Raw genomic sequence first — 26,976 nt, 5'->3', positions numbered from 1 at the left:
GGGCCCTCCAACATGCTTAGGACCACCAGATAATCCCCTCCACCCCACAGGTTGAAGATTACCTGTCGAATGCGATGGATTTTTTTCTCGTCTGTCTCTGTGATGTACAGAATGCCATTGTAGGACAAGGAAATGGCTGTTGCTCCCTCTAGCATGGTCTGAACAGCTTTTTTTCCCATAGTGTATTCAATACCAGGTACTTGGCAGTGCATGGGACGGCCTGCCACGATACGAACCTGAACACACACCCAAACAGTATTGCTTAATGACATAGTTAATTACATTAATGGATGTTGGTGTTTTCTTTTTCACTGAGTAGGAAAGAAAAAGGAAGCACAGAATATGTCACAAAGTATTAAGAATGTACATACGGACAATACCTGTCTATCTTCAGTGATCTGCAGCACAACATTGTTGTCCAAAACATATATGGAGTTGTCCATGGGACTGATTGCTAGATCAGTGGGCCATTCCAAACGAACCTGGATGTAGAGGTAACAAGGTGGAGAGTTTTATCTCAGACAAACTATCACACGTTTATGACAGGTTCTTCCTAGAAATACAGTATGTCTATAAAGTAATTGGTAAGGCAGCACAATGGAGCAGTGTTTAGAAACTGTCACCTCACATCCTAAAGTTTCTCAGGGCAAAAGAGGAGTTTTCAAATTCTCCCTGTACCTGTTTGGGTTATCTCCATGGTACTCTGTTTTCTTCCCAAAGACGGAAAACCACAAAGCCATGCAAGCGCAGTAAATTCTACACGACAGATGTGAAAAGTTAATTATGTACGTACAATTATTTTAAAATACTTAAAGAGGTAGTATTGTTTTTGTTTTTTATCGCCGTTATATGACTACCGTACTTTCCGCACTATTAGGCGCACTTAAAAACTTAAAATTAACTCCAAAAAACACAGTGCGCCTTATACTGCAGAGCGCCTTATAAATGGATCAATTGATGAATATGTTGATCCATACTGGTTGTACACAGCGCTCTGCACAAAACGTTTCAGTACGTTTTAGTACGACTAGTAAATTACAAGGTCGCATCGCTTCCCAGCATTACGGCAACCGTGATCAGGGGGCGTCACTGAATAGCTGTTGTACCCGCGAGGCTATTTCATTTAAAAATAGGCTTTTCCGTTAATGTTTTCGAGTACGTTTACGGATCAATATCCAACGGAATCATAAATAAGCAGCATCAATGTGTTAAATCAGTCTTTAGTCGGTTCTGATCACTTTAATGAGAGAGTGTTTGAGAAACGTGATTGTTTACAGAGGGCTGCCACGACACTTTGCTGAGGCTCATGGGAATCTGCGATTTGAGGCTCATGGGAGTTTGCGAGTGGCTAATGGTATAATGATAACTGCTATACGCACGAGGCTATTTCATCTCAAAATAGGCTGCTTCGTTAATGTTTCGAGTAAATTTACAGATCGATGTAGAAGGGAAACATAAGCAGTACCAATATGTTAGATCGAACTTTATTCATTTCCGATAATTTTATAGGAGATAGTTTGAGAAACGCGATTGTTTACAGAGGGCTGCCACAATCAGTTCCGATCATTTTATACCTGAGTTGTGTCAGAGGGCCTCACCTACGATAACTTAAACTTGCTCAATTTTCTTCCATTGTAAAATGCACTAAATTATTTATTTTAAATAGTTGGTACTGGTAATTAGAAGAATACAATTATTCTGTTTATATTTATATTAAGCTATGTGAAATTGTGGTGTAAAGGTCAAATAAAAAAACAATTACTAATCAGTACAATTTATTCTTAACTTCTTTAACTTTTCCTCAAATGACAAAGCCGCTCCATCTCTGGGTGTGAAGTTTGATAAAAAGTCCTTGTTGGGCTTCCAGTTTTGCTAGCAATGCATCAGCCTCTGATGCGCCCTGTTTATCAGACAGATGTATTTTTTCTCATGCTTGGTCGTGTAATGGCGACTCAAATTATATTCTTTAAACACAGCGACCTGTGTACCACAAATCAGGCACATGGCTTTACCTTTCATTTCTGTAAAGAAATACTTGGCAGTCCATGTCTTGTTGAAAACACGGCGCTCCTTGTCAACTTTTCTTTTCTGAGGGTCAGCACACGTTTCTCGGGCAGCATTACTTCGCACCGTTCACCTCACGCACAGCTCACATACACGTACGCTACACGGAAGTGCGACGCCTTTCAAAATAGAAGCAAAACAGTTGTATTGTACGCACGACACAAATTTTTATTTACCGTATTTGCCGGTGTATTAGTCGACCTTTTTCGATCCAAAATCGACCGAAAAAAATCGACCTCGACTTATACAGCGAGTCATAAAATTTAACTTCGTATTCATCGCTTCAAATGTGATGGTAACCAAGGCCGTTTCTCATGCATCTCATTGTGCGTGGGTGTGCGTGCGTCAGGCTCATCAAACAGCGAGAAACTGAATCATTATAAAGCGTTCGTCGCATTAACACGCATCCTCAGCAACAATTTCAAATATTCTCACCTCAATAACGGACATCGAAAGCCAGGCAGCGACGATGACTGCTAGGGGGAAGTACTGGGTATTGAGCGAATGTGCGAGTCATCGCGCGTCAAGCAACGACAATAATTCAATCGCCATGTCTAAATGAATGTCGTTGGCACTTAGAAAATATTCGCCAAACTTGGCTAGACTTCCAGGCGAAGAGGCAGAATTTTCACTTATTCTGGCCGACCGGAGGAACCAGCCGAAGCGGACACTTTACGGCGGTTGAGTCGTTGGCACTTAGATAATATTCGCCAAACTTGGCTGGACTTCCAGGGGAAGAGGCCGAATTTTCACTAGTTCTGGCCGACCGGAGGAACCAGCCGAGGCGGACACTTTATGGCGCAAGAGCCGTTGGCACTTAGAAAATATTCGCCAAACTTGGCCGGACTTCCAGGGGAAGAGGCCGAATTTTTACTTGTGGTGGCCGACACGGGGAACCAGCCGAGGCGGACTCTTTACGGCGGTTGAGTCGTTGGCACTTAGAAAATATTCGCCAAACTTGGCCGGACTTCCAGGGGAAGAGGCCGAATTTTCACTTGTGGTGGCCGACACGGGGAACCAGCCGAGGCGGACACTTGACGGCGGTATAGTCGTTCGCACTTTGAAAATATTTGCCAAACTTGGCCAGACTTCCAGGGGAAGAGGCCGAATTTTCACTTGTGGTGGCCGACATGGGGAACCAGCCGAGGCGGACACTTTACGGCGGTTGAGTCGTTGGCACTTAGAAAATATTTGCCAAACTTGGCCAGATTTCCAGGGGAAGAGGCCGAATTTTCACTTGTTCTGGCCGACATGGGGAACCAGCCGAGGCGGACTCTTTATGGCGCAAGAGCCGTTGGCACTTAGAAAATATTCGCCAAACGCTCTCGATGGGACAGAAGACGACCTTATCTGGGAAGAGGAGGAGGAAACTGAGGATAGAGAAGACCAACAAGATGCCCTTTATGACGACAAACTAAACGAAAACGAATGAAACGAGCTTTTCGGAAATAGCCACGATGAAGACGAATTTTGAACTCTATGTACCGGCAATCACTTTATAATTATAATTTGTTGTTTATTAACTAAAAATAAACCAGTTTCTAAGAGTGTTCATTGTTGTTAGTCTCTCTCGGCGCGTAATATCACAGGGTCATGAAGTAAATAATATTTAAAATGGCGTATAGATCGCTCGCTACAAACTCGCAAATTTGAACACATTTCGTCAATAAATTTCGCATATCTCAGATTGAATTTTGAAGTTTAATATAATGCAACAATTGAGCTCGACTTATACAAAGGATATATCATAAAATCGTAAATTTCCGTCGAATATTAGGGGGTCGACTTATACACCGAGTCGACTTATACACCGGCAAATACGGTATTTATTTATTTATTTTTAATTACGATTGGCCACATGCGGGCCGGACAGGGATACACAAAGGGCCGGATGTGGCCCGCGGGCCGTAATTTGCCCAGGTTTGTTATCGGAGATAGTGTGAGAAATGTGATTGTTTACAGAGGGCTGCCATGACACTTTGCTGAGGCTCAGGGGAGTCTGCGAGCTGAGGCTCATGGGAGTTTGCGGGTGGCTAATGCTATAATGATAGCTGCTATACGCACGAGGCTGTATCATCTCAAAATAGGCTGCTCCGTTGATTTTTCGAGTAAATTTACGGATCGATATAGAAGGGAAACATAAGTAAGCAGTACCAATGTGTTAGATCAAACTTTATTCATTTCCGATAATTTTATAGGAGATAGTTTGAGAAACGCGATTGTTTACAGAGGGCTGCCACGACACTTTGCTGAGGCTCATGGGAGTTTGCGGGTGGCTAATGCTATAATGATAGCTGCTATACACACGATGATATTTCATCTCAAAATAGGCTGTTCCGTTAATGTTTCGAGTAAATTTACGGCTCGATATGGAAGGGAAACATAAGTAAGTAGTACCAATGTGTTCGATCGTACTTTATTCAGTTCCGATCATTTCATAGGAGATAGTTTGAGAAACGCGATTGTTTACAGAGGGCTCATTGGTTATTGGCTAGTGGATGCATACCGCAACCCTAGCCAACCTCAGTTTTTTGCAGTATAGCTTCTATTTCATGCGCCTTTTAATCCGGTGCACCCTATGTATAAAATTATGTCTAAAAAAAAGAAAAAAATTCAATGAGTGTGCGCCTTATAATCCAGTGCGCCTTTTGGTGCGAAAAATACGGTATGTGAATAATGTATTTCATATGAATAATCACATGATTTCTCTTAATTTATAAATTAAAAAGTAAGACTGGATATGTTTTTCTACTTCCTACTCCCTTTGAACATATGAACTGCGTTGAACTTTTTAAGATATGTATTGATCTTTTTTTTATTACCGACGCAACCAACCAACCAACCAACCAACCAACCAACCAACCAACCAACCAACCAACCAACCAACCAACCAACCAACCAACCAACCAACCAATCCTGCCGCCCAACTCACCGACCGTGTATCATCCCTTTAACTAACCGACAAGTCCACCATGTGTAGTTTAGAGCTGTAAACGTCCGCACTGGACAAGCTGCTAAGAAATGGTTGGATTGAAAAAGTCAAATCCTCAGTTGTATACTTCAAAAACTATTCAGCCAAAATGGGGTATGATTGATGTTTTAAGGCTTGATTTGTGTTAAATTCAGAATTGTTGTATTTGAATGGAAATAACCTCGATTCAACTCAAGTGCACTTTAAAATAACGACTGCATACAAAGTGCTGTACAGGGAGTAAAAATAAGTAATGCAACAACAAAGTTAAAACAATAAATTAATTACAAAGAAAGTAAGAAGCACAAACGATTTTTAAAGATGGAAGCGAGGGGGCTTGCCTAACGTTTAGTGGGAAGTTAAAGAGAGGGTTTGGCATTGGAAAAGTTTTGATATTTGGCCTTTGCTTAGTTCTCTGTACTTAAAATAGTATCTGGCCTGCTGACCTAAAATGCATAGGGGCGAAGGAGTTTAGAGAGATAGGGTGGGGCAAGATTATTTAAATATTTCAAAACAAACACTAGAATCTTATGAAAAAAAACTCTAAAATACACAGGGCGTCAAATGGGACGTCAGCGTAGGAGTTAAGTTTGGACCAACGGAGACACTTGGAGAACTGTCTGACTCCAAAATAAATTGCATTACAGTAATTCAGCTGAGGTGTAACGAGAACATGAATTACTGTTTTAAAGTGCTCCTTAGAAATGAGAGGCTTTATCTTAGCAATGCTCCCAAGGATGAAAAAAGCTGGACTTAACTACAGCACCAATTTGCCGGTCAATTTTAAAATCACTATCCAGTTTAACACCCGAAATTGCGACTGTTGGCTTTAGATAAGTTGCCAGGGGGCCCAAGTCAGAAGGATGTTGTTTATTTTTATTCCATAAATGAAGACTGGAGGTCAACTAGACCCCCAAAATGTAAACATGTCAACATCTGAGTGTTGTTCGTCACCTAAATGTTGAACAGAGGCTGTGATTTACCGAAGTCAAATTCCTTGTTTGGCAAGCTCAAACATGGCGAATAAAAACTCTTGAATCTTGAATCAATGCAGGCTCCTAATCTGAAACTTTGCCAATATCAGCACAGGCTAAACAACACAGACTTGAGTTTATTAATTTTTTAAAAGCAGAAAATTCTATGCTGAAAATGGCATCTTGAGCGATCGTGCATGTAGCGTAATTTTCGGACTATAAGTCGCGTTTTTTTTTCATAGTTTGGGTGGGGGGGGGGCGACTTATACTCAGGAGCAACTTATATGTGAATTTTTTCACAAATTTTCAAAATTCAAAAATCCACGATGTAGTGAAACCGCGATAAACGAACCGTGATGTAGCAAGGGATTACTGTCATTTGAACTGAAAGTGACGTCAGCAGCGCGGCGGTTGTTTACATAAAGGACAAAGGATTCAATCACGGGATGACGAAGATGACGAAGGGCCCCACGTTTGAAGGATTTAATGATTTGCAGTGACACAAGGTTTGAAAAATGTATTTATGTTATAGTTATTTGATATATTTTATTTCGTGTAGCAACGTGTATATCTTTTTATCGTTACAGTTCAGTAGTTGTTGGCTCGTTGAACTCTTGTTTTGTTAAATAAAGAGCCGTTTACCAAGCCCACGTCTTTCCTGGTACTTTGTTAATGCTACAATGTAGTTATATACTAGATCTTTGCGGCGCGCGCGCGGCGTTGTTGACATAAAGGACGAGGAATTTGATTGATGGATTTAATGATTTGGAGTGACACAGAGGGTTTGATAATATTGTTGTAATATGATAGTTATTTGAAATATACTTTATATATCGTTATATGGGTCTGTGGAATAATTAGAAATGCAACTTACAACGAGTCCGATGTCAGCGGCGCGGCGCATTTGTATAAAGGACAATCGATGGATTTAATGTATTGGAGTTGTACTTCTTAACGTGGTTACAAGGCTTGGCTAGATGCGGTTCAGCCACAGCTGAACACATTTCTGTCCCTTCTCAATAAACTCTGCTAAGTCCGATGCTGTGCAGGGCGGCTAAGATTGTTCGTTTTGCAGAGGAGAACCCTTCGATGTTCAAAGACAGAATTGTCAATGCTGGTCGTGAGGAGGTTCCTCGTTTCCAAGATCGACCTTTGTGTCTATCTCCAGGCATGATGTTACGGCGTTTGTAAGAAAAAAACTGTTAGGGTTTTCCAGGTTATCTTTATCATAGGATTATGTTGGAATGCAACAGGTAATAAATACCTTACCTTGTCCTCCTTATCACAAGGTCGTAAAACATCCCCTGACATGTTTAGACTAGAGGACAAGGGCTTTAGCCAGTTTACCCAAACCCCCACTCTGTTTCTCTTAATAAATATCCCCTCGCAGGAACGAGGGTTCAGACTTCATTCCTTGAACGAGTGAACTCTCCACCTGCAGGTGTCCAAAAGGACTTACTTGTCTCCCGTGTGGTTCTTGCAAAATAAGTTGGAGTGAGCAAATCTCTAACAAAAACTGAAATATCCCTGAATTTTAGCTGGTGCGGCTTAAAATCTAGTGCGGTTTATAGTCCGGCAATTACGGTACATGTCATTGTGAGGACACTTTGTCACCTGTCTTATGTGCATGCTGGTATCACAGGTCAGAGGTCGTGCAGAAGTCAAGTCATTGCTTCCCAACACTGTGGAGATGATCCCATTGCGATCCACTTTTCTGATCATCGTCCCATCCACAAAGTAAATTAAACCATTTTTGTCAACTGCAATCCCTGTATAGGGTAGAAAAAAACATCACCAAAGCACAGCATATCATTTAACATTTCTACCATGTAGTACAGGGGTGTCAAACTCATTTCGCGGGCCGGGCCGCATTGTAGTCATAGCTTTTTTCAGAGGGCCATTATGACTGTCAACCCAAATAAATGTATGACCACCTCATAATATATAAAGTAAAAGCTACAAAACAAACTGACAAATAACTCGTTTTCAAATCAGACGAGTAAAAACTGGTCAAATATTTAAAAAAAAAGTTATTAAAAGTGAAGACAATTTGCAATTCTAGTAATGACACACGAATTTGATGCACAATTTGTCTTCGCGGGTTACATAAAATGATGTGGCGAGTCGTATCTGGCCCCCGGGCCTTGAGTATGACACCTGTGATGTAGTATGTGAACCATTATCATCGTCATCAGCTCCCTCCAGCCACTCGTGTCTTGTTGTGCTTCTTGTGTTCATGCGGCAAAATAAGCAAACACTTAAATTTCTGCTAGGTAATCTTCAACTATTCGATGACAATGTGCATTTAAGTTTAAATCTGACGGGTCAAATTCAGATAAAAGCATACAATTATATACAAAAACGATTATCACACCATTGATATTTTTTCCATATATGGTGCATTTTTCCCATTTTAATTATGTTTCATTCTCCTTCATTTTCCCTCTGAGCCTTGTTCATGTCCTGCCTAATAGGTTTTCCTGTCCACCTTTTCTATCAGATTTTATCCTTGTGCATACCAATTAGATGTGTCTCAATTTACAAACAATTTGACTTTAAAACAGCTTTTCAGAACCCAACATGTTCATAAGTTGAGGGCTACATTGTGAGAGATCGGACAGTACAGCCAAATGCAAAGTGAAGCAGACTTTATTGTGTAGGGAGAGGAGAACGATGGAGGGCTGAAGTGGCGAACGGGCGAGGTTGCGCTCGTCGGGTGTGGATACCCGGATGGCAAGCCAGGGGTAGGGGCTTGCGGCTGGACTTCGCACTGGCGAGGAATGGACATGGCGGACGGGTGATCTCCAAAGAGAGCAACTGCGGACTGACAAGGTAGCACTGGACAGACAGGAACAGAACCGAATCATAAAGAAACGGGGAGTCAAGCTTACAAGGACCGGTGTGCACGTAGACATCACAAGCTGACAAGGATTGTTTCGCTGGCCGTACTAATATAGCGCTCCCAATGAGCCCGCGACAGGTGACAGTGATCATGGTGATTGGGGGGCGTGGCTGGATGACACCGGCGCGTGACAGAACCCCCCCCAAAAGGAACGACTCCCAACGTCCTCAGGAACAGCCCCCCTACACCGAGTGGGCGGGGGGAATCAATACTCGGTTGATGCATCCGATTCGGCAGCCGACGTCGAACCAGCAGATGCCGGGGCGCGGTGCAGCGGCGGACCCTCCCCACAGGCCATCTCCCTCCGGCACGTACGCCCTCGCCGGGGGCCCGGCTGGTCCCGATGCAGGCGGTGGAACTCCGCGACGAGTGAGGGGTCAAGGATTGAGTGGCTCGGCACCCAGGAGCGGTGCAAATCATTGTACCCCTCCCAATCCACGAGGTACTGGCGCCCACGGCCATGACGCCGCGACCGGAGCAAGGAGCGGACGGTGTAAGCCGGCTCTCCCTCGACGAGCCGGTGTGGCGGCAGAGCAGACACTGCACCCAAAGGGCTCTCAAACACGGGTCTCACCCGAGAGACGTGGAACGTGGGATGGACCTTCATGGAGCTAGGAATGCGCAGACTAACAGCAGACAGGTTAATTACCTTGCATATGGGGAAGGGACCGACGAAGCGGGGCGCCAGCTTGCGAGATTCTGTGCGCAGCTGCAGAAGAAAGCCTTGCCCAGCTCCTGTTTCAGACGTTCGGCTTGCCCATTCGATTGCGGATGGAACCCTGACGAGAGGCTGGCTGTGGCGCAGAGGAGCTGGCACGACTCCGCCCAGAAGGCGGAAGAGAATTGCGGGCCACGGTCCGACACAATGTCCTGAGGGATGCCGTGGTGCCGAACAACCTCCTGCAGCAGAATGGACGCAGTTTGCATTGCCGACGGGAGTTTGGGCAGGGGAATAAAATGGCCCATTTTGCTGAACCGGTCCACGACTGTGGGGACCGCAGTTTTTACCTCCGAAGACGGAAGCCCCGTGACGAAGTCGACCGACAGGTGAGACCAGTGTCGCCGGGGAACGGGTAGAGGCTGGAGCAACCCGGCCGGGGGCTGATTAGATGACTTACAGCGGTTACAGGTAGGGCAGACCTTGACGTAATCGTGCGTCTCCTCCCTCCAGGCAGGCCACCAGAACCGCTGAGCCACCATGAACCTTGTGCGGGCAGTTCTGGGATGGCAGGCGAGGCAGGAGTCGTGTGCCCATTGAAGGACGGATGACCGCAGGTCCTCGGGGACAAACAGGCGACCCTCTGGGCAGTTGCTGGGACCAGGTTGATCGTGCGCTGCAGCCTCCACCTGACGCTCAATCTCCCACGACAGGGCCGCCACCCAAACAGAGCTCGGAAGGATAGTGGGAATTGGACCCTCCACCTCCTCCCCTCCAGGGAACCTGCGCAATAAGGCGTCTGCCTTCGCGTTGCGGGAGGCCGGTCTGTAAGAGAGCGAAAATTCGAACCGGTGAAAAAAAGGGCCCACCAAGCTTGCCTACGTTCAGTCTCTCGGCCGATCTCAAGTATTCCAGGTTGCGGTGGTCCGTCCAGACGATGAACGGCGTGGTGGCACCTTCCAACCAGTGCCTCCACTCCTCCAGAGCCAGCTTGACCGCCAGGAGTTCCCGATTGCCGATGTCATAATTTCATTCTGCGGATGACAGGCGGCGAGAAAAGAAAGCGCATGGGTGGAGGCGATCATCCTTGTGGCTACGCTGGGGCAATACTGCCCCGACTCCCACGTTGGAGGCGTCCACCTCAACCATGAACTGCCTCTCGGGATCGGGCACTCGGAGGATAGGAGCGCACGTAAACCTCTTCTTTAATTCCGCAATGGCACGTCCTGCCTGGTTTGTCCATTTGTATGGGGAGGCGGGGCTGGTAAGAGCGGTGAGGGGTGCCGCCACGGTGCTGTAGTTGCGGATGAAGTGGCGGTAGAAGTTCGCAAATCCCAAGAATTGTTGTACCCACTTGCATGTTTCAGGAACTGGCCAAGACGTGACTGCCCTCACCTTTTCGGGGTCCATCTCAACGAATCCCTCTCGCACCACGTAGCCGAGAAACTTGACGTGTGGAATTCGCACTTCCCCGCCTTAACGTACAGGGAATTCTCAAAGAGACGGCGCAGCACCACCCGGACATGTTTGATGTGTTCAGAGAGGGGCAGACAGGGAGTACACGTAACCCTTGGGAGGTGAGGTGCCAGGTAGCAGGTCGATCGCGCAATCGTACGACCGGTGTGGGGGAAAAAAAATTGCCTTGGCTTTGCTGAAAACATCCTTGAGTTCATGGTACTGTGCTGGAACATTGGAAATGTCCAGGTTAGGGCCGGGAATGGGCCTTTCGAGCAGGTCGGCAGCTGCTCTTAGGCATAAGTGATGTCATGGTTCGCTCCACTGCCGAACGCCTCCCACCCCCCAAGTCCAGCACCGGGTTGTGCAGCCGCAGCCAGGGAAGCCCCAAGATGAGCCGCTGCTCTGGGAGAGACAGGAGAAAAAACCGAATCGTCTCATGGTGATTGCCCGAAAGAAGTAACCTGACTTGTTCCGTGATGGAAGTCATCTCGCCAATCTGCCGACCGTCAATGGCATGAGCGGGGATTGACGGGCTCAGGGGCAGGAACTTGATTTCCAGCTGACTGGCCAAACTGATGTCCATGATGTTACCTTCCGCTCCGGAATCCACTAAAGCCGCCACGTTGCGGTCGCTCGCCGCAAGCTGGATGCGTGCTTGTAGCGTGAAGGAGCTGGAACTTGAACGGGAACTGGGAGAGAAGGTGTTAGTCAAGCTCACGCGGATCCCCCGACGCCACGCGAGCCCTGGCCTTTTAACGGATATCCATCTGCCCGATGGCCACCCTCACCACAGTTTCTGGCACAGCCCTTGTGTGAGCCGTCGGCGGTGTTCCTCTGCGGAAAGGTGGGCTCGCCCCAATTCCATCGGCTCAGCGGGCGGGGCGGTCGATGGAAGCTGAATGGGTGCACGAGGGTGGTTGCGCAGGCTTCACGGCGCTCTTCGCTCCCGCTCGCATCGCCGGGTCCGGATCCGCCGGTCCACGCAGGCCGCCAAATCCATCGCACCAGTGTTCGAGGACGCTCGGAAGACACCAACGCGTCCTTCATGTACTTGGTGAGCCCGTGGAGGAAGGTGCTTACCAGGGCCGATGTGTTCCACTGGCTGCTGCCAGCCAATGTCTGGAACTTGAGAGCATACTCTGCCACTGATCGACTACCCTGCCGCAATGTAGTCTGCTCCTCGGCGGCGTCCTCTGTGGCCGAGTCCAGGTCAAATTGCCGTAGGAGTTCGCTCGCAAAGGCTTCGAATGAGTCACAAGCAGGGGCCCTTCGCTCATACTCAGCCATTCCCCACAGCCGTGCTTCGCCCGTGAGGTGGGACAGGATAAAACCTACTTTGGCTGGCTCGGTCGCGAATGTGGCGGGTTGGAGACTCAACATGATGCGGCAGTTGGTCACAAACGCCCTCACATGTTTGGGATCTCCATTGACCTTTTCTATGTTACCAAGACGAGGATCTGGAACATCCACGGCTCTCTGGGTCTCGGCGATGGAGCGCAACCTGGATGTGGGGGAGGGGCGACAACAGCGGGTGGGATGTGGCTGGGCAGATGGCTTCTGGACATGGTACGGGGAGTGCCGAGTACCTGAGCCATCTCCTGCGGCTTCTGTTCGAGCTGTTGCTATTGTTGCTGCAGATGACGCTGCTGCTGCTGGCACACTTCGATCAGGGTTCGGATGTCCGCCAATAGGCTACTGACCACTGTCTCAGTCCACTCCAGTCGACACAATGTCGTCTGATCACTTGCTGGCTGCATACATAGCAGTACAGCCAAATGCAAAGTGAAGCAGACTTTATTGTGGAGGGAGAGGAGAACGGTGGAGGGCTGAAGCGGCGAACGGGCGAGGCTGCGCTCGTCGGGTGTGGATAGCCAGATGGCAAGCCAGGGGAAGGGGCTGGCGGCTGGACTTCGCACTGGCGAGGACTGGACATGGCGGACGGGTGATCTCCAAGGAGAGCAACTGCGAACTGACAAGGTAGCACTGGACAGACACGAACAGAACCGAATCATAAAGAAACGGGGAGTCAAGCTTACAAAGACCGGTGTGCCATCACGAGACAAGCTGACAAGGATTGTTGCGCTGGCCGCGCTAATATAGCGCTCCCAATGAGCCCGCGACAGATGACACTGATCCTTGTGATTGGGGGGCGTGGCTGGATGACACCGGCGCGTGACATATATAGGATTCTTATTGGAAGAGTTGTGCAGAGTCAAGTGGTCATATATTTTTTATGCTCTTATTATTTCTGCCTGTGTATCCTACATGGGCACATAGGCTACATAATGCATACGTTAATTTGTTTTTAGAATATCAAACATTTTATATAAGAAATTTTCGACTGATATTGATCAGATACTGATGCTGAATTATCGCCCAGTCCTGATGGAAACCTAAAGTATATGGTACAACTACAATTTACCAAAATTAAATGGATGGAACAGCAAAATAGTAGCAACTAGTGTAATTTTCATCTACCATATTTTTCTGCACCATAAGGTGCACTTAAAAGCCTTTAAATCTCTGAAAAATCTAAGGTGCGACTTTTGTGTGGACCGAATTCCAAAATCTGTAAATGTTGTGTGGCTCCCGCCACACAGGGACATAATATGTAGGTGTAATATCTAGACCCAATGAACTTATCAGAGGACATTACGTTTTACGTAGATCGGGGCGGTAAATCAAACAGAGGACTGTACGAAATATGGAGAGTACGCACCCCGGTCGCCAATGATAAATACTTGCAGTATTAGGACACTCTAAAATGGTGTTGACAAAGAGACATGCTTACAAGGCACAATTCAAGCTTTCTGGAAAGCCGGGATCATTGCTAAAAAGACAATGACAAGAGGGAACTTGGCATGTTGAATGGTGAACTTGCCCAACTGTTTAATTTGGATACAGAAGATGAGGACTTTGATGGATTTGCGTATGAATAACCAAACTTGCTCCTGTTTCATTTTTTTTTTTTTTTTTTTTTACTGTAAGTCATGCCATGCATGCGCCCTGTAATGTGATGCACTCTATTGTGGATAAAGTACAGAAAAGCCCCCGCAATTGAGTCGGCCTGAGTCGGCAATTGAGTCAATTTTTGGACTATAAGCCGCTACTTTTTTTATCAAATCTTGAACCCTGCGGCTTATAGTCCGGTGCGGCTCATATAGGTTTTTTTTTTGCGTGATTTTTCTCACGACTAATACACTTATACACTCATAAAAAGGCTGTGGACCGCTGTTGTGATGTTATGTTAATAAAAGTTATGCGTTCCTAAATAATCATCTCTTTTCTGACAATCATATTTGTGTATATTCTCTTACAATTGGTAATTAAACATTAAAAACCTTACGCGATCATGCGGCGACTTTACATGCACTTTTTCTAACAGCCATCAGGGGGGCTCGAGCTGAAAAGGTAAGAGTGAGAGAGGTGGAATACCGTAATTTTCGGACTATAAGTCGCGTTTTTTTTCATAGTTTGGGTTGGGGGGCGACTTATACTCAGGAGCGACTTATGTATGTTTTTTTCACAAATATTTACTTGATCATTAACACATCACTTACAAGTATAGTTGACCACTTCACATGTTATTTTTAGTATAGTTGATCACTTCACATGCTTTTGTATCTTTATCTTGAACATATTCAAAACATAAAAAAATTGAGAAAAAATCAAATAAAGCAATTAACACTTTAAAGCGCCATATCCAAGTCCACTGTCTGCTGTATCAAAGTCAAAGTCAAGTCAAAGTCAGCTTTATTGTCAATTTCTCCACATGCCAAAGACAGACAAAGAAACCGAAATTTCGTTCCCCCCTATCCCACGGTGACAAGACATGGCTCCCAACAGACAAACAAGTAAACAAGTATAACAAAAGCGTGCTGAATAAATAATGAATAAATAACACAACAAATAAATAAATAAATAAGAGGAGCAAAAAAAAAAGGAGCAAGTGCGCGTACAGCAGACATTCCAGAAAATAGCGCAACAGTGCCGCACGCTACGCAGAAGGGGGTAGAAGAAGCTGTTGGCAAGTCTGGTGGTGCGGGAGCGCAGGCTCCTGTACCTCTTCCCAGAGGGCAGAAGGTCAAACAAAGAGTGAGCCGGGTGACTCACATCTCTGGCAATCGAGGTTGCCTTGCGGGCGAGATGGGAGGTGTAAATGTCCTTCAGGGAGGGGAGCGAAGCACCAATAATCTTACCAGCCGTATTCACTATGCGCTGCAGGGCCTTCAAGTTCTGTTCAGTGCAGTTACCACCCCAGACAGCGATGCAACTGGTGAGGACGCTCTCAATGGTGCCACGGTAGAATGTAGACAGGACTGCCTGAGGAGCACATGCACGCCTGAGCTTCCGCAGGAAGTACAGGCGGCGCTGAGCTTTCTTTGCCAGTGACGAGGTGTTTGCGGACCAGGAGAGGTCCTCACTGATGTGCACCCCCAGGAACTTGGTGCAGCTCACCCTCTCCACCACAGCACCGTCGATGATCAGCGGCAGGTGTGTTGTGTGACCCTTCCGGAAGTCAACAACAATTTCCTTGGTCTTGTTGACGTTCAGCAGGAGGTTGTTGTCCCTGCACCACGTGGTCAGAAGGTCAACTTCCGACCTGTACCGAGTCTCGTCGCCCTTCGTGATGAGACCCACCAGAGTCGTGTCGTCAGCAAACTTCACTATGCGGTTGTCGCTGTAGGTCGCAGTGCAGTCATGCGTCAGCAGGGTGAAGAGCAATGGACTGAGCACGCAGCCCTGGGGGGCACCCGTGCTCAGCGTGATGCTGGCGGAGATTTTGTCGATTATGCACACTTGCTCCATTTTTGCTCCTCTTATATTTATTATGTTATTTGTTTATTTATTATTTATTCATCACTCTTATTTATTCATTGTTTGTGCCTTCTTGGTTTTTTTTGTGTTGTTTACTTGTATGCATATTGTGTACTATGTCTTGCCACCGTGGGATAGTGGGAACGTAATTTTGATCTCTTTGTGTGTTTTGGCATATGAAGAAATCGACAATAAAGCAGACTTTGACTTTGATGAAACAACCAAATAAACAAAACAAAAAAACTACATCTGAAAAATACAAAAAAAATCAGATGAAACTGGATGAGGGCGCTCTAAATGGGAAGGGCTTAAGAAAAATGACACCAAAAAGAAACTAATATTTTGCAGGTAACAAACTTCAAGTTGTAAAATATGCAGCTGAAAACAGTAATCGAGCCGCAGAAAGGAAGTTTGGAGAACCGTGATGTACCAAAGCATTACTGTAATTTGAATTTCAAGCGACGTCAGTGACACGGCGTGGCGCGGCGGTTGTTTACATAAGGGACAAACGTACCCACGTACGTACTACCTGCATCATTAGTGGCTTTGTTTCTAAGTGACACGGAGGACGCAGAGATTGAAAGAATTAAGGATTTGGAGTGACATAGAAGGTTTGAAAAACTATTATGGCTTTTACGGATGCCCGGTCCTACTCTACTGAGCTCTCATTCATCTCCGTCGATCGAAGTCGGGGGCCGGCGCTCGGCCGGGTGGCTGTCCGCGGACAGTGCATGGGGCTCGGACATGGCTTTTACGCCCGCCCGGTCCTATTGTATGGAGCTCTCTTCCACATCGGTGGCTGGAAGTCCACGCCGCCACACGCTTGGAAGTTTGTTTTGTTAAATAAAGAGCCGTTTACCAAACCCACGTCTTTCCTTGTACTTTGTTAACGCTACAATATAGTTATATAGTAGATCTGTGGAATAACGATGAGGCTGATGTCAGGACGCACGCGCGGCGTTGTTGACAAAGGACGAGGAATTTGATCGATGGATTTAATGATTTAAAGTGCACAGATGGTTTGATAATATTGCTTATATAATAGTTATTTGAAATATAATTTATATATCGTTATAAGGGCCTGTGGAATATTTTGAAGTGCAAGGGCTGTCAGCCGCGCGCACCGACTGTTGACAAAGAACGATCGATGGATTTAATGAATTGGAGTGACACCGATGGTTTCGTAAACGTGTTATTTATTTAATAGTTCTCTTTAATAACTCTATATGGTACGTCAGGCCCATTCTCAGCTCTTCGTTTGTGTTTGTCACGTTAGCATACCTATCGTTTAGCCTGTTGTTGCTATTGTATCGAACGATCGATGGATTTAATGAATTGGAGTGACACAGATGGTTTTATAAACATGTTATTTATGTAATAGTTGTCTTTAATAACTCTATATGTTACGTCAGGCCCGTTCTCAGCTCTCCGTTTGTGTTTGTCACGTTAGCATACCTATTGTTTAGCCTGTTGTTGCTATCGTTTAGCCTGTTGTTGCTCATTCATGACTGTTCTTGGTGTGGGATTTTGTCGAATAAACTGCCCCCCAAAATGCGACTTATACTCTGGAGCGACTTATATATGTTTTTTTCACTTTTTGGGGCATTTTATGGCTGGTGCGACTTATACTCCGGAGCGACTTATAGTCCAAAATTCACGGTATATGTGTCGAGGAAGACAGTAGTGGCGCGTTGTGCACGAGGAAAGTTAGCGTAAACAGAGCCCAATGATGGAAGACACTGGAAGGCGTGCGTATGACGCAGCTTTCAAGTTAAAAGCCATTGAGCTGGCTGATAAAGAAGGGAACAGAGCGGTTGCACGTAAACTTGGAATAAATGAATCAATTTAAAATGGCCCTACGACTTGAATGGGATGCTTGGATGACCAGCGGCGAGAAATCTTTTACAGAAACTGGACACATGCGAAGAGCAACTTTCGCACAAGTCTGGCAGTGGATCCTGACAGCGTTAAGCCGTGTGAAAAAATCCGCCATCACCAACGGGTTTCGAAAAGCCGGTCTGCTGCGTGACGGAGAGGAGAGCACAAGCTCAGGAGTGAATTTGCCTCAGGACGAGAGTGACGATGAAAGCGACAATGAAAGAGAGAATGAAAAAGAGTGTTCCGACGTACATCTGGCGCTATTCCAATCGGACACCGAGGAGGAAGATTTTGTTGGTTTCAGTGGACAGGAGGAAGACGAAAACGGCTCTCAGTGACTTTGTTGACTGGTATGTTTTTTCTTTTACCCGCCTAGTTAGTGCTGTTACTTCCGTGTTTACGACAAAATGTTAATGTTATTAAAACTTTAGCCCAGCTAGTGCTGTTACTTCTGTGTTTACAACGAAATGTTAATGCTATTAAAATTTTAGCCCAGTTAGTTCTATTACTTCCGTGTTTACAAATGTTAATGTGATTAAAACTTTAAAAAGGCTTTCTGTGTACTGTCTTTCTTCATAAATAACTCGTGCGCACGTGCAGCTTATAGTCCGGTGCGGCTTATATAAGTATAAAACTAAAAACAGTCAGGAATTTTAGCTGGTGCGACTTATAGTCCGGTGCGGCTTACAGGTTGAAAATTACGGTAGGTTTTAGTTTTTAAAAAAAAATTGTGTGTGTACCTTTAGGTCCCAGTAACTGAGCTTCTGTAGCTATTCTTCCGTCTCCACACCGTGCTTCATCAAATGGCGGACATTGTTCACCAGTACCAGCCACAACTTCCCCATTACCTTAACACACACACAGGCACGTAACACGCACACACATGGGAACTTTAAACCTTGTAAGGTCATCTGACATCTCTGATTAATAATTACAATAGTAATAATAATAATAATAATAATATTGATAATAATAATAATTTGTCATTTTGTGATTTTTGTATGACCAAAGTTAAACTAAAGACAAAGTATTACTGTAGACCTGTATAAAAACAGCACTCTGCTAGGAGGCAAATGCAATTACTTACTGATAAGGTCCCGGGCACCACTGAGGTTCTTTGGTCTGTAGAGTCGTCTTGAGTTGGTGTCTGAGACATAAAGCTGTCCTGTCACTGGATCAGTAGCCAAATAATACCTATGGGCAGGGTTGTTGCTGAAAAGGAAGTTAAGCGAAATGAAAATAAGATTAACAAATATTTGGTTTTGGAACACTAAACTAATTCCCTCAAGTTGACATTTGGAGGAGGGTAAGTAGAGTATAGCCGGAAGAACACCGATAAGAATGAATTCAACAACCAAACACTTGCCCATTGAGAGTTTGTTCAGAGGTTTGTACACAACTCAGGTAGCATACAAAAAGAAAATGTTGGATTTCAGTATGTTTGGTATCTAAGGAAAATTGACCTTAACACAAAACTTGTAGGGCGGCATGATGGAGCACTGGTTAGCACGTCCACCTCACAGGAGGGTGCGCATTCGATTCCACCTCTGACCCTCTCTGTGTGGAGTTTGCATGTTCTCCCCGTGTCTGTGTGCCCCGCGATTGGCTGGCAACCAGTTCAGGGTGTCCCCCGCCTACTGCCCGATGACTGGTGGGATAGGCTCCAGCACGCCCGCGACCCCCGTGAGCACAAGCAGTATAGAAAATGGATGGCTGGGTGGATGGACAAAACTTATATTAGGACTTTTGCCACTTGGTGTATACTTCAACATTAGCTTATTTTATTTGTATATGTATTTGGTTAGTGATACATGGAGAGTATTCATTTCATATCTCTATGACATTTTACTTTTATGGGTAGATTTTTACTAATGAGTTATTAGCTCCCTGCTGCCAACTGGTTGTTGTACTCAGCAGCACTGTTCAAGCCACTTTGTTTGTAATTCACAGAACAAGGATTGTAGAGCAACATTTGATAGAAATTAAGTAATAATATATTCTGTGATTCTGAAAAGCCAACTCCACCAAGACCACACAATTCTGTGACCCATTCCAAAGTTTGGCTTCATATGCAAGAAACATCGAAGTAGCCTTAGAAATATTTCAACACATAAAAGCTGCCCAGTCTAGCAATATTGACCACTGTCCAAAACAACTAAATGAAGTTGCCGGTGGAAGGATTATTACCGTATTGGCTCGACTATAAGACTATGTTTTCTGCATTGAAATAAGTCTGAAAAAGTGGGGATCGTCTTACATTCAGGGTCTAGACATTATACCCATTCACTTGTGCACAGCGGCAAATTAAAGGTTGCTGGTAACGACTGAGTATGTTGCTGTGATCGTGTGCGTCTTTGACACAAAGTGAGTATGTACATTTCATTTTTACTATTGTCCACTGTTGTGCCGTTTGTCCGATCGCGGTTTGCCTCTTGTGTGCGCCGTTTGATTGACAGCTCCAGCGCAATCCTTTAAGTTTGTCTCGCATCGTACGAGTAGCCGTTACGCAGCGGCACGGCGACTAACGGTCGCCAGCAAATGTATTTTGTTGTCTCGATGACTTATGTTTGGTGTGTTGCCGAGAGTATTTCATTTATGGTTATTTAGTATAATAGCGGAACCGTTACGCGCAGTTAGTTATGTAATGTGTGCCGTCTACTTGTGTTGTGTGACGTCAGAAGTTGAGTGTTGACTTACGTGCTGTATTTCTGTCTACTGCAGAACCACACACACATACACACCACACATCACACACACACACGCACGCATGCACACACACAAAACACACCCCACACACCCTTCACACGCTTCATACAATAATCACACACACAAGAATCACATTCACACACCCAAAGACTCACCCATGTACACTACACACACCTGCTCTCACAACCTTACGACCAAACGTGTGCCTGTACCCTTTTGCCAGTTTGCCTGTATGCCACTAGGAGCCACAGTGCCTGTTATTTTTTGCCAATAATTCAGTAAAGCAATCAAAACTGAACCACGTCTTCCCTCCTGTGTTCTGACCGACACCCGGGGGTGAAAAGAGCATAACCATCCGAGCGAATCCCCTATACCAGGGGTCACCAATCTTTCTTAAACCGAGAGCTACTTCCTGGGCTACCAGGCAAAGGGCTACCAGTTTGACACACATTTCTGAAATAGCCGATTTGCTCAATTTAGCTTTCACTATGTGTTATTATTGTCATTTCCAGTTCACATGTAAGTGTGATTTTAACAAGAATAGCAAAAATACAGTCAAACCTTGGTTTTTCACCACAATCCGTTCCAGAATGCGGTTCGAGAAGCGAATCGGTCAGATTCCGAATCTATTTTTCCCATTACAAATAATGGAAACAATTTTAATCCGTTTCAAGACAAAAAAAAAACCCCGCCTTTTTCAAGCATTTTTGCATTTGCACATATTTGTCCGATCGCGCAACTGCAGTGCACTGCCGAACGCGCAACAGTAGCGTGTTGCCGACCGCGCAACTGCACCGCGCTGGTCGCATTATCGTGACAGAGCCGTCGCTAAAATTTAGAAAATGTTTTTAAAGTCCTGATGTACTTTCCAAAATTTAAATGGACCTCACTGCGCAGGGAGCAATGCAATCCTTAAAGCAGTGGTTCTTAACCTGGGTTCGATCGAACCCTAGGGGTTCGGTGAGTCGGCTTCAGGGGTTCGGCAGAGCTGGTATGCTATCCCCCCCGCGGATGGCCGAACACATCTGAATGTCGTGTAAATTCGCGATAACGCATATCTGAACTGGTCTTGCAAAGGCAAAAGCAGAAGTCACACTGATTTGCTGGTATGTATATACACACGGACCGTGTGTCCGTATTTGACAACCACGATCTATAAAAGGGGGCCATTAGTTGAAAAACTGCATTGTGCTGAATGCTTTAAAAGACAAGAACATGATTGTTTGCTTGAGGAAAAAAAAGTAGAAGGAGTCTGTTTTGTTAGTAGAGTAAAAGTGATTAATCATGCTTACCTATGTCTGAAATCTTTGTTTCTAATTACAGTGCAAGCAAAGGAGAGAAGAGAGGAAACAGAAGTTAGAGAAAATGTAGTCATCGCTTGGTATCACTCACTGAGCAGACACATATGGATATTAAACACTTAAGAGCACTATTAAGTGTGAAGTGTAAAGCTTGAGTGTGAAGAATCCATATTGTTCCTTTATTGGGAAAATAGGCAAATGTATAATTAATTTGTATCGTTCTAAATTGGAATACTACAAAGTAAAAGAATAGAAGAGAAAGACATGCAAAAATTGTTTAGATAATTTTGAAAGAAATCGCCAATTTTATATAGTACACCAAAGACAAAAAGCACAGATAAAAGATTCTGGACAAGCTCCAATCGTAGTGTTGAATGGTATGAATTTGTGATGGAAGAATAGTCATAGGAACATTTCAACCAGTAACACTAAAACATGAACAAATGTTAACTTTTACACCAGCTACAATGAATACAAAAAGTCTACACATATGTAAGTTATTTTTTCCCCAGTGTCTTTTTCGGTTCATCTCATTATTAGTGACTTAACATTTTCAAACTACACTACGGGGGTCACTGGGACAGAGTAACTTATTGGGGACTTGCTGTGAATGAACACAGTGACACGGATTTAAACATGAACATTAGAACGTGTAAAGGCTTTTTATAGCTACTGTGACCACATAACCTTAGATACGATATTTTGTGAAAACTGGTATTCTTGTACCGTATTTTCCGCACTATTAGGCGCACTTAAAAACTTGAAATTTACTCAAAAAAACACAGTGCGCCTTATAATGCAGAGCGCCTTATATATGGATCAATTGATGAATTTGTTGATCCATACTGGTTGTACACAGCGCTCTGCCAAAATGTTTCAGTATGTTTCAGTACGACTAGTAAATTACAAGGTCGCATCGCTTCCCAGCATTACGGCCACCGCGGTCAGGGGGCGTCACTGAATAGCTGTTGTACCCGCGAGGCTATTTCATTTCAAAATAGGCTGTTCCGTTAATGTTTTCGAGTACGTTTACGGATCAATATGCAACGGAATCATAAATAAGCAGCACCGATGTGTTAAATCAGTCTTTAGTCAGTTCCGATTACTTTTATGGGAGAGAGTTTGAGAAACGTAATTGTTTACATGACACTTTGCTGAGGCTCATGGGAGTCTGCGAGCTGGGGCTCATGGGAGTTTGCGGGTGGCTAATGCTATAATGATAGCTGCTATACGCACGAGGCTAGTTCATTTCAAAATAGGCTGCTCTGTTAATGTTTCGAGTAAATTTACGGATTGATATGGAGGGGAAACATAAGTAAGCAGTACCAATATGTTAGATCGAACTTTAGTCGGTTCTGATTACTTTTATAGGAGATAGTTTGAGAAACGCGATTGTTTACTGAGAGCTCATTGGTTATTGGCTAGTGGATGCATACCGTAACCCTAGTCAACCTCAGTTTGTTGCAGTATAGCTTCTATTTTGTGCGTCTTTTAATCCGGTGCGCCCTATGTATGAAATAATTTCTCAAATAAAAAATTCAATGAGGGTGCGCCTTATAATCTAGTGCGCCTTATAGAGCGAAAAATACGGTCGTTAAAAAGAACATTATGCTGATTTGATGTCTATTGTTAGGTCAAATCATCTAAACTCTGACTTGTGTGCACTAACATGGAACCGGTGTGAAATTGGAAGCTATTTTCTTACCTGAACTCCATCACACTGGTAACATTTCCAGAGGGGAAGATCCTCCTGATGTAGTTGAAGTCTCCAACATACACACTGCCATCCGCTCCACATGCCAAAGCAAGGGGTGCCAATAGCTTATTACCCTCTGCTTGCCCATTGCAGCTCGGGCAAGAAATGCTACGGCGGCGTCCATTTCCTATGAGAAAACATTGTTATTAGGGGTGAAATGAGTGCTCAAGTAATATGAGTACCTTGATTAAACCTTGATTACCTTGCTTGAGGGTTTTTCCCCCTCATGTACAAGTTTATTTGGCATGCACTGTCATGAAGGCAAGTGAAGTTAGACACTGCGAGGAGGATAACTTCAAAATAAACCTTACCAAATAGTACATGGACAAAGGTTTGGTTTGCTTGTTTTTATTTCAAAGTTGTTCTTGCCACAGTGTGGCGGCATGGCGGCTGACTTTACAAGTCTTACCAACAGTATTTGGGACCAATTTGTATTGCAAATAAAAACTGTTGCCATGAGTATCAATACGGATTCATTCGTTCAATCACGAACCAAATATGCTAAAAAAAAAACTCTTATTAGGCTAGGCTAGGCTCTGGAAGGTAGGCGAGTGCCAAAGAAGCCCTCCAAATTGAAGATGGATGCCTCAACAAGACAGCCTGGTTAAAGAACAGTCATGATCTGATATGTACTGAAATATTTAGATTAAAAAATCTGGTGTAAATTGGGCGACACTGCAGTATCTTATGGCCTTCTCAGACTAAATGACTTGTTCACGACGGTCGCGTTGTCAGACAAAGCATAGTTCAATCAGCTTTCAGTCAAGTCGGAATGGAAGCATTATGTGCATTTATTTATACCAAGAAAATGCACATACATAAAATAAACGATTGAACCTAAAACAATTTGTTTGATATAAAAGAAACCAGTGAAGTGATTAAAAAAAGGAAAAACAAGATGAACTTAGTACAATTATTACGAAGAAGTTATGGAGAGAACTGCGTCAAGGAATTTCACCTCCTCGAAAAACTGACGAAAAAACGAGCCCGCTACAGGAACCACCTGAAGTTCAATCTACGCTGCCGAGACGAAGAGGTAACGCCGGCCAGCCTGACAATCAAGAACCCAATCCCGACCAGGAATGCAGAAAGGATTATCAGAAGAGTGCGGATGACTCTGGTCAAAGAACGCTGCACAACCAACAAACTCAACAACATCAACGATGTCAGCGGCTGACGGATCAATTCAAACACCGGTATGCCTTGGACAATAACACAGAAACAACACTACAGGGACATTTAGATAATATACACGAACAGGAATTCGCTGCCACAAAAAATCGACACATCGGGAAATTGGACAGACTCATCGCACAAAAGAAGGCACAACCGGACCACACACATATCAACGATAAATGGATTCACAATATGTCACACCACAAACTCACCCAGGCAGAACGCAGCATACTAGCAAAAGGACTAAACGACGCGATCACATCCAAAAACATACCCGTCGATGATTTCATTTTAGCCACGGAGTTAGCATGCGAAAAAATACATAACCCAGGACAAAAAGCAGCACTACGCAATGAAGTTGCAGGTATTTTAAAAACGGCTAAATCACCACCCAGTAACATTACAAAACAGGAAGTAAATGCAATGATCACACTAGCAAAAAATAAAGACATTACAATACTCCCAGCGGACAAAGGTAGAACAACAGTAATTATGGACACAGACACTTACGAAGAATCAATGCAACAGTTACTACAGGATGACACTTACGAAGTAGTACAAAAAGACCCAACAGAAGACAAGAAAAATAAACTCAAAGCATTACTCAAACCACTACTCATTGAAAATAAACAAACTGGCATACAATCACTTAATACCTACAGCAAACATCATCCCCAGAATCTATGGCTCACCAAAAATCCCTAAACCAGGTACACCTCTCCGCCCCATCGTAGACAGCATAGGGTCAGTCACATACAACCTTTCAAAAGCACTCACAGAAATAATAAAACCACTACTAGGACTCACGGATCGACACTGCAAAAACTCGAAACAACTCGCCACAGAACTCACACACGTAAAGGTACAGAAAGATGAAATGCTCATATCACACGACGTCATTTCACTCTTCACAAAAACACCCACACATGCCACCATACACATATTACATGACAGACTATCAGCAGACAGGACACTTAAGAAACGCACAAACCTAACAGCACAGGACATCACCCAACTACTCCACTTCATCGCCACCTCCACATACTTTCAATACAGAAACACAATTTACAGGCAAAAAGAGGGATTCCCCATGGGAGACCCTCTGTCTGCCATCGTGTGCAATTTTTTTATGGAAGATCTGGAACAAAAGGCATTCTTAACAGCTCCGGACACATACAAACCCACGCTATGGAGACGCTACGTCGATGACATTCTAGAAAAAACAAAAACAGGACATACACAACACCTCACAGACCATCTCAACACCATAGACACCACCGGTAACATCAAATTCACCCATGAAGAAGAAACAGACCGATCCATAGCCTTTCTAGACATCAACATACACCACACAGACAACGGAGACATAAAAATAAAAGTACACAGAAAACCCACACACACCGACCAATACCTCCTCTGGACATCAGAACATCCCACTATACATAAACTGTCAGTTGTCAGAACACTATACGAACGCACAACCATAATCACGGATCCGGAGGACATAGCACAGGAAGAACAATACATACAACATGCACTCAAAAAATGTCAGTATCCACAATGGGCAATAACCAAAGGTGCAGAACAGGTAAAAAAACAAAAGATACAAAACACAGGGGAAAAGAAAGAAACAAAAACGGAAACAAGAACCCAGCGGAATGGTGATTATGCCGTATGTGAGAGGAATTACGGAACGCATCAAAAGAGCCATGAATAAATACAACATAACCACACCTATCAAACCACATACAACACTCCGTCAAATACTGGTCCACCCAAAAGACAAAGTCAACCCGGAAAGCAAATGCAATTCCATATACGAAATTCCATGCAAATCATGCAATAAATCATACATCGGGGAGACAGGGAGGAACTTCATCACAAGAAAAATAGAACACAAGAAGGAGTGTGAGAAGGAGACAGCAACGAGACAAACAAGAGCAATAAAACTACAAGCAGAACAAGAACACTACAAGTCAGCCCTAACCGATCACTGTAAAAGAGAAAACCACATCATGGACTGGGAAAAGGCCAGAGTCATCCGCACTGAAGAAAATAAACATCAGCGTTGGATCAGGGAGGCCATTGAGATCCGCAAGCGGGGCCCGAGGACCATCAACAGGGATGAGGGAGCCTATATGCTCTCTACAACCTGAAACAGCATTCTGGAGAGGTGAATGGACAGCAGAGGGCGTGACTCACCTGTCAAATATGACAGGTGAGCCACGCCTTCATCCATCAGCTGATAAAGACGCGTCACTATCACATCTGTGACACTCTGATGAAGGCGGAAGAAACCACCGAAACATGTCAG

At 44.5% G+C, this 26,976-nt stretch overlaps 1 protein-coding gene across 10 annotated transcripts in view; it reads right to left on the bottom strand.

The window, feature by feature from the left end:
* The window catches only part of tenm3 (teneurin transmembrane protein 3), a 404,606-nt gene that overhangs the window by 73,025 nt on the left and 304,605 nt on the right, over positions 1 to 26,976 (bottom strand). For 7 of the 10 annotated variants that reach the window (XM_088372494.1, XM_088372486.1, XM_088372491.1 and 4 more), the window contains 7 exons: positions 23,436 to 23,613; positions 21,722 to 21,742; positions 18,811 to 18,935; positions 18,464 to 18,571; positions 7,624 to 7,778; positions 381 to 482; positions 63 to 236 (listed from right to left, as the gene is read on the bottom strand). In XM_088372494.1, the coding sequence (XP_088228620.1) occupies positions 63 to 236; positions 381 to 482; positions 7,624 to 7,778; positions 18,464 to 18,571; positions 18,811 to 18,935; positions 21,722 to 21,742; positions 23,436 to 23,613 (863 nt within the window). The remainder of the gene's footprint in view (positions 1 to 62; positions 237 to 380; positions 483 to 7,623; positions 7,779 to 18,463; positions 18,572 to 18,810; positions 18,936 to 21,721; positions 21,743 to 23,435; positions 23,614 to 26,976) is intronic. The other 3 variants (XM_088372487.1, XM_088372489.1, XM_088372496.1) reach the window with 1 other exon arrangement.

The sequence above is a fragment of the Syngnathus floridae genome, chromosome 4 (assembly GCF_059516105.1).
Source record: "Syngnathus floridae isolate MCC-2025c chromosome 4, RoL_Sflo_1.0, whole genome shotgun sequence".
Lineage (NCBI taxonomy): Eukaryota > Metazoa > Chordata > Actinopteri > Syngnathiformes > Syngnathidae > Syngnathus > Syngnathus floridae.
Note: the sequence above shows the minus strand (reverse complement) of the source record. Positions and strands in the feature narration are given on the sequence as shown.